The sequence below is a fragment of the Mercenaria mercenaria genome, chromosome 4, assembly GCF_021730395.1.
Source record: "Mercenaria mercenaria strain notata chromosome 4, MADL_Memer_1, whole genome shotgun sequence".
NCBI lineage: Eukaryota > Metazoa > Mollusca > Bivalvia > Venerida > Veneridae > Mercenaria > Mercenaria mercenaria.
The window spans coordinates 21,802,468-21,811,826 of NC_069364.1; the positions used below are offsets into that span (position 1 = coordinate 21,802,468).

The 9,359-nt window shown below is 34.5% G+C and overlaps 1 protein-coding gene across 1 annotated transcript; it reads left to right on the forward strand.

Annotated features, from left to right (window-relative positions):
• The first annotated feature begins 4,893 nt into the window (after positions 1 to 4,893).
• LOC123553266 (heavy metal-binding protein HIP-like) lies at positions 4,894 to 8,045 on the forward strand. Its single transcript, XM_045343007.2, has 2 exons — positions 4,894 to 5,297; positions 5,453 to 8,045. Exons 1-2 carry the CDS (start codon positions 4,976 to 4,978, stop codon positions 5,857 to 5,859), a joined length of 729 nt encoding a protein of 242 aa, XP_045198942.2. The 5' UTR covers positions 4,894 to 4,975; the 3' UTR covers positions 5,860 to 8,045.
• Positions 8,046 to 9,359: the final 1,314 nt, after the last annotated feature.

Consider the following 9,359-nt stretch of genomic DNA (forward strand, 5'->3'; position numbering starts at 1 on the left):
GCACAAACAGAATGTTATTATAACTGAACATAATAACTGTAACATCCCAAAATGCATCTTTTTAATGGAAAATTATTTTGTTACCACATGGATCTGCCTGTTTCTTTCAAGATCTGAACATAACGACTAAGCACCCAACAATACATTGACTTGACATGTATTTTCTTTTTCTTTTTTTTTTAAATTGCGATTGTCCGTTTGCCGATTACTGAAAAATTGCGAAATGTTCATACCGACTCAATTTGTATCGCATTATAATGGACAGCTTAATTTCGTTCAATTCTTTTGACTAAAACAATCATGTTATATGACAAAGATATGATACAAAAATTAATGCTGCAATTTATTGCTTTAATATTACAAATATGTGATGATTTATTGTAATAGTTTCTAATAGAAAGTCACAGAATGTCTTACCTTACAAACATAGTGTTCCGCTAGTGATAACAATTTGTTCTGTTGAATCGCAGAAAAAAGTGATTTTTGTATAATACATCTTCTGGGTTTTTATAATATTTTAAATAGATATAATTTTTGCCGGGTAATTGAATAAAATAGTGGCTCTTTTTGTGAGCCATTTATTGATAAGGTGAGAAGAAAATTCATCGTTAAGCGGTATCTTCCAAATACACACTCAACCTTACTGTGCTAAATTTCTAAAATGGACTTGTCTGTCATTCAATTTGGGCAGTACCATTTGTTATTCCAAGGGGTGTTCACTGAAAATTTACTGACTGAATAGCGAACAGTGCAGATAATGATCAGCATGGATGTGCAGGCTTATCTTTGTCTGCACTGGTCGCAAAGGCAGAATTACTTGCCACCAGCAGGCCAAAGGTTAAGGCTACATTCCTGTTATAACTTTGCACTTTTTGGAAGTGGTAATAAAGAAAAAAAAAAACACTTGATAAAGGTGGAAACAGATGAAAATAAGTGTGTCTCAAAAAGGTGTCAGCTAAGATTTATGCTAGTTTCAATATATACTTTTGCTAACGACAAGAGTTTAAGTTTAATATACCAATTTATTTTAGCTCGATTGTGATGAAAGCTTAAAGCTTATTTGAACCACTCTCGAGTCCGCTTCCTGGAAACCAGTACTGGCGTCATATAAGAAGTCATGGTCGTGATTCCAGTGGGGCTTGAACCCACGATCCCCGGGTTAAGCGGCCGACACCTTATCTACTAGACCACCGCTCCCCTATAAAATCCGTTTAGTTCAGATATTCAAATTCATTTTGCTAGCTCACCGATTCGTCACAAAAACTTTAGGGAAGACCTTGTTACCAGACCATTTATGAAAAAAAGTAGTGATTCCCTCAACTGTATAAAATCTCATTACTCAGTAATACAACCAGTTTAAACCAATATGACTACCCCTCCCACCCCCATTAGTCCAATTAATACATTTGAAATCTGTTTACTGTAGCGTTTAACAAAATAAAAGGAAATAGTTTTGAAGCAATGATCCCGTATATTTCATAACCGGTCATTCGTGTTAGAAGACATTTATTACACAATATAATGCAATCGAGCACATGCTTATGTTACATTCAGTAGTGGCATAAACAAACTAAATAGACAATCTTCTTTTTTTCTACATAAAACTGTCTGTAATTTAAACTTTTTATTGAGTGGGGTGGGATGGTGGGGCGTGGTTGTGCTAGTGTGTGAAGTTTCGATGATAAATTCTGTAATGCTATGATTATTATACATGTAGTATTATTTCATGATTTCGGTATGTCATGCGATTTCAGCAAACAAATTGCAATGAAAGTAAGGGATAAAGCTCTACAGAGCAAACGAAATGAGAAGTATTCGAATCCACCATTATTCGACAACCCATTTCCCTATCTAATGTATGTATACCTAAAAATGAATTACCAAGATAAATGAATTTCAAACTGCAAATTTGAGTCAATGCATATATAATACTTTGAAAAGTTACCAAAAACGTTTGACTCTTGATTCTCAAAGTCTGGAGTCTTAGAATGCATCTACATAGAGATATAGAGAATCCATCATTGGTCTTCGGTTAAGATCAGAAAATCCCAACCCGAGGGCGCACCGCTCAAGTCTTAAACGAGGCTGAGCCGAGTTTAAGACTTGAGCGGTGCGCCCGAGGGTTGGGATTTCCGATCTTCACCGAACACCAATGATGGATTTTATTTCTCACTTACCACAACAGAAACAATAAAAACAAGCATAAAAATATGAAACTACTTAAAACGCGGGAAATTGGCGTCCGTAAGCAGAAGTGACGTCGTGATATTTCAGTGACGCACAATAACAAAGTTCCGCTTTAGTTTTATCGTTTGTAACGTAACGGTACGTTCTTTTCATAAAGTAATGAATTTTGAATCGAGAAATACACTATAAGGAACGGAGAGAAAATATAAAGGTACCTGATTTTTAATTATTTTACATAAATAATATGTATATTCAGCGCATGAAGGAGTCCGTCACAGGAGTGTGGGATAACCCATGTGAGATAAGATTTTCCAGCACTTCTAAAAATAGAGATTTTTCTGTCCGATAAGTGAGAAATATTCTTACTAACCAAGTGTACACTTTAGGAAGCAATGCGTTCCAAGCCAAATGACTGGGTGCACAGAACCAAACTCTATGTGAAATATACAATACTGTGCAAAATGACCACATCAAATTGAAAACACTGTGTAAATCGAATAGCTAAAAAGATGGGTAAATCAAAAGAATGAGAGTTCAAAGTACTAGAATAAGTCAAACTAACGTAACTAACGCAACACCTTCGTTATATGAAAACTGGATATGAATCAAACGCATGATTCCTAAATCAAATGACTTTCACCTGACAATGACTGATCATTTACATAAATAAAAGAAAAACTTTGAATTGCTTGGACAAATTGTATTTACTCCTGGGATTCTAATAAATTGTCAATGGTAACTACCCAGGATGCAACTGGGCAAAATAGAGGGATGCCGCGCTGTAATCGCCTTTAACTGCAATATCTTACAATAAATTTTAAATATGAAGACAATCCGACTTTAAAATGATACAACAGTATGCAAAGAAATGATTCACCTAATAAATGATTAATGATGTCAATACTATTGGCAGAAATCTTAGTAGAATAGTTCTGGCACTGAGCTAAAAATGTTATACAGATACAATACACTGGGATGTACCAATATTTATCGAGCTAACGCGAATCTGTTCGCGAACCTTAACGTGTTAAATTACGGCAAAACTGTGTCACCAGTTAGGTATTTGTCGTTTTAACATTGACTCGATGCCTAGTGAAGATTTGCGATTTTCACATAACTAAGTGGTTAACGCGAAAAGATTCCCGGCAATCGGAATACATACTCGCTTTTCCAGGAGCTAGTAACACGAATCTGATACTAGTTTCGGTTCTTGGACAATCGGGATACTCTAGATATTCGTTTTTTCGGTAATAAGCAACACGAACCTATCTAGTTAAGAGTTGTGTTACCAGATATTGGACAATCGGAATATTCTGAGCATATTCGCTTTTTCGATAACGAAAAATACAAAACTTATCTAGATAAGATTTGTGTTATCGGAATTTCGCTTTTCAATAACCAGCAACACTAACTTTATCTTGTTAAAATTATTCTTATTGTTGGACAATCGGCATACTCTCGACATTCTCGATACTTTATTTTATAACAAAGAATATTAATAATATAAACATTGTAAAAACTTTTATCTAAGGTAAAGGGATTCACAAAGAAAGTCTCAGAACACTGTCCTGATCTGCTTTTTTATTTAAGAAACAAGATGAATAAAAAAACTTGTAATAAGGTCCAAAATAGGCCGTTCCCAAATCAAGACCAGTTTCGAAACACAGTGTGAAATTATAGTACTTATTTTACCGTTGATTGTATCTCGCTGAACTGTTACATGTATATGCGTCCGATTTCTTCAGTTCTCATAAATATCCAAGTTTTGTACTTGGACTTTGGCCAACACTTAAAAGTATAAAAAGCAATAGAAATTTATGTTTCTTCAAAAGCAGACATAAACGCATCTGTTTTGGTAAATCTCATTTCCTTTTCGCATAAAACTGCCCTAAATTCTGAGAATTCTTGCCATTAAATCAAAGTTATTACCAACCTGGAGAATAAGTGATTGAATATAGCAGTATATCCGTTCAGGTGTTTGTGGAATTGCCAAAATAAATCAGCTTAACTGTTAGAAAACCTGAAAGGAGTGGTTCAAAAGTTTTATCCGACGGTGGAAAGATTTTTGGCTTTGTTTATATTTTTGACCTTTGTTGAACATGAATATCATTCAAAGTTCTGTGACAGCGTTACTAGCTTTAAAATGTGCTGCACATTGCCTTTCATGAATAGACTCAATAAAACCGAGCCTACCATTATCACGTATTGTCGAAATATGTTCGCGTGAGAGCGTATAATATTATTTAGATTCGAATTTAGTTAGTTTACATTTGTTTGCGTACTTAATTAAATGACAAATGCATTCTTGAGGAAAGAACTCTGTCTAGCTTACAAGCTGTATACTTAGTTACAAACTGCTATTTGGGTTTTAACACATACCATGCTGGACACGATTGATTCTGCCTTTGCGACCTGTGTAGATCATGATCCGCCTGCACATCCATGCAGTCTGGTCATGATCTGCACTGTTCGCCATTCAGTCAGTATCTTTTTGGTACGCACCCCTTTTAACAGTTAATGGTACTGTCCTTTGACAAGCGTCCTCGGAAAACATAATGGACGTTGAAGGAATATTAACATCTTCATATTTTGGAAATGTCTAATATTTTTGGAATAAAAATGATAATGCGTCGAGTGTTTTGTGATCTTCCCCTTTGATAATTTATTGTAAGATTTCCAGTAAATGGAGCAGCATTCATTTTTACACATAGGCAAGAGCACGTACATAGAAATCAGTCTGAAATAACGTCTTTTATTTTTGTGATTTAAACAACAGAAACAAGAAAACATGAATGGAGTTGTTATCGTATCCCTTTTTCTTGGGAATGCTATATTTGCCTCTGAACCAGAATGTTCCCGGTTCCATTATGAAGAAAAAACTTTAGAAAAAATGATAAAACTCGAGATATTGGTGCAGAAAATGAAAACTGATGTTGAGAAGACCGAAAAACTTGTTTTTGACACATTGCAGGATATGAAAAAAGAAAGAGAGCAGACAAAGCATGATTGGGAAACCGAAAAGGAAGCTATGAAGAAAGAGTTGAAAGAAATGAAAGAAACTAATAGAAAACAGATTGGTCAGTACGCGAAGGAAGTTGAAAATTTCAAAGGCAAGTACTTGTCTACCTGTCCAATAACAAGACTTTTTGTAAACTTTTATACGGACAAATATCTTCCACTTAATAAATTTTAATGTCATGCATTTAAAAATGTTGAAAATACTGACCGCTACAGTCAGTGACACTATTCATTTTACACTTTTCAGAATCGGTATCTTTGTCAACAATTACATTTGCCGCCGAACTGGATCAACCTAATGCGAAGTTCGTTTCTGGGCAAATATTTATTTACAAAAAGACCATTTTGAATGAAGGCAACGGTTATGATAACACCAATGGCATATTTACGGCACCGGTGAAAGGGACGTATTTTTTCACAGTACAGTTTTGTACTCCCTCAGGCGACGCCGTCGGATTTGCAATAATGTCAGATAATGCGGAAATTAAACGTGGATATATGTATGATGGTAAGAGAAACTGCTGTCACAGTTCTGATGCGTTCGCTGTCCTAAGCAAAGGAGGAAGGGTTTGGATAAAATGCACAGCCCCTGTCATCCCGGTACATAGTGGTAATTACTGGAATACATTTAGTGGTGCTCTTATACATAAATAAACACCAATAACTCTTGAATCTGCTGGAAAGTTTATCCTAAGGATTAATTTCTCAATTAATTTAAATTCTTATGGTAAAAACCCGTGTAGTGCCTCATTAAAAACGCTTCCTGTGTGGTTTATTTCCTCTGTGAATGTATGTTTGGAGAATGTATGTTCCGAATTAGATAATATATTAATTTGCAATGTAACAAAGGCTAAAGTTTTCGTTTGAGTATCTTCAATATTCCTATGTTTTTGCAGATGACAGATAAAAGCGCTTGAATTCAGGGCACAATCATATGGTGGCTGATTTTTGTTATTTGATGTCTTCCGGACGAGGAGACGAAGACACGAGGAAACGACAGGACGTAACAAAACTGCTAATTTGTCGTTTCTTCGTGTCCTCAGGTGTCAGGGAGAAGGCACGAGAATGCGAAACACAACATTTAATGCAAAATAACGAAACTTTATGGGCAAACACACGGAATATTCCAATGACAAAATGTATTGTCGTCACCCTTTTTGTTTTGTGTACTCGTGTCTTCGCCCCGCGCACATGATAACACAGAGACACGAGAAATTAGCAGTATTACTTCTTTCGTATCCTTTTGTCTTCGCCCCTGAGCACATGAGGACACGAAGATAAACAAATGGTAGTTTGCCGTCTTTTCATGGCCTCAAGAAGACTACGAAACCTACTTTTGATCCGTAACGGCCAAATTGTGTCGTTTTCAAAAAGTGCATTAACAAAAACTGTTGATGGATATTTCAGACCTCCGTAGTTTACAACTATCTAATATGCTAATTTATCTGAAATACTTAAATTACATTTTCAATTGTTTATAAGTTTTTTAAAAATTTACCACTTTTGTTTTTATAGATATATTCCTGGAAAAGTACATTGTATACTTAACTAAAACTCAAGTCCTTCGAGTGGTTTGTCGCCTGATTTATCACAGTTCAGAGTTTAGATGCGCAGGTATTGACCGACGAGGACGTTAGTCAGTGAGGTTAAATATTTTAACATCTGAACGTTTAGCCGTGGTAAATTAGACGAATAACCACAATAAACCTTGATTGTTTTCATTTTTACATGTTCATTGAATAATTTTGATAAAAATCGTGCTGGGTTTCCTAAATACGAGAAGTAACCAACTGGACGTAATACGGCAATTTGACGTCATAATTGAAGTCATACTGCTGTCTTACCGGTCTGCACGTCAACTGTTGTTTGTCATTGAATATGCAGACCTTGACTTCTGTTGTTTAGTAGGCTATCAAATCGAGCCATATTGGAATTGACATTTTAATTAAAAATAGTTTTACGAAACAAGTACAGGATAATTTTCACTCAAGATCCTTCTTCATCTTCTTTCTTCTTCTTCTTCTTCTTCTTCTTCTTCTTCTTTTCGTCTTCTATATATTTTGAAACACTGAAAATGTATGTCATAATCTGCATACTAGTAGTTTTATATGTTCTACTGATATGTAAAATAAATTTTCGACGACAACTACAAACTTAAATACAATAACAAATGCGCAAAATTTCAAACAGGCACCAGTTTTAAACACAGTCATAGTTTGAATTTGTTACAAGTTTTGGCATACCAACTTGTAAACAATATCTTCACATGAAATATTACACCCTTAAATAGAAATGCGTATTTCTAAATTATCCTTTTTCAGGGTAATTTAATATTTTGTTTTACTTATGCTTGTAAGAATGCAAAGAAAGAATGTACAAACTGTCAGCTCATTAGAAGCGGAAGGCGAAGACCCGAAAGGACGAAAAAACACTTCTTCGTGCCTTGCCCCGCATGTCGTTGCCCGTAAAGTTTCGATATTTCACTTTCAGTGTTTTGTGTCCTCGTGTGTTCGCCCCGGAAGACGCGACAAATCAGCAGTGTTTTCATCCATTCCTGTCCTCGTGTCTTTGTATCCTCGCCCCGGAGACACAAAACGACAGAAGTCAGCCACCACACAATTGAGCATGTGTTGTAAACTCTGATGATGCTTAACAATAAATATTTAAAGATGCTTTTATTTCTATATTTACAGGTAATTTAGAAGGTTGCTTTTGATGCTTTAATTATTTATGTACATTTTGCAAATTATTGTTTTTGTATTTTTTAAGTATTGGAATGAGAAATTGATAACGCAGGCCACAGCATTGGCCTTTGACAAATAAATGAATTGTGCAGCGTTTATTTGTGTATTTGCAGACCCCTTTATCCCTGGTCCTGGGTCCTGAACTCATTTTAGTACCAAAGAAGGTGTTATTTTGGACTGCGACACTGATTTTGTGAATGACGTCTTACATGTGATTTCAGAAAAGGTGTCAATTTACATCATCACACCAGTGATGTTTATACGAAAATAAAAGTAGTCCAAAGATAAATAGTCCTGATCATTCTTCCCTCCCTGACATGCCCTATCTCAATAGCATCTGCGTTTCAATATGTATTGACAGCATTTAGTACGGGAGCCAATGAGGTCTACAATTCACCCCCTAGACTTTTGTCATAGGTACCAAATTGTCCGGCAGGACCAATTCTTTCAAAATAAAAATGTTTCAATGAAAAATCTCTTTTGAACTATATACTATTTCACTGTTTCCATGGCAACCGTTCATTTTTGAAAAGGACGACCATATAGATGATAATCAGTCATATCTTGGTCAGTTTCGGTGATAAAACAATAAAAATGGTGTCAAAATGGAGTAGAACATTGGCCTTTTAATGGCAACATTCTTATGTTAATTAACTAATTTGCATATTCATGAATATTAATGAAAATTGTTAATAAATAACAAAATTTTGCTAAAAATAACATTTTCTAAGTTTTAAATCAATTTAAATGTACCAATCAGCTTTGTTCTGGTCTTAAGGTCTCTCAGTGTTTTGTAATATATTATTTTGTTACTCTTATGGCACTTTTGTTTACTCAAAACTGGATATGCTCAGCTAATTTGCATAAAATGAACCAGTGTTACAAACAACGAGTAGAATTCTGAAACCCCTAAGACTGAATAAAATGATATAATTAATTGTTATCAATGAAAAACCAATTTTTGCAGACAAAGAATTTACACTTTATTAAAGGACGAATAAAACAATGTAACATACATTACACATGTTACGTTACCATTTCAACAACCTTGTTGTATTGCATCAGTTATTCAGAAAATATTCTAGGAACATAATTAATATTACTTATTTTATACTATAATAATACAATATATTGTCAGGCAGTGTGATATTTTTCCATAACACATTTTAAAATACTTTACCACTACCATTGCTTTTTTAAAAGATATTTAAGAATAAGTTGAAGCCCAAATTGTTGCATACTGATTTTTTTAAACTGTTAGCTTTAGTTTTAAGAAGGTTTTCTTCTATTATTTCAGAAATTGCCTAATATATATATTGCACCATCCATGTAACTATAATCTTAGATGGAATTTCAATAAAACATGCAATAATATCCATCTGTGCATCCATGATATTATGATCATACAGC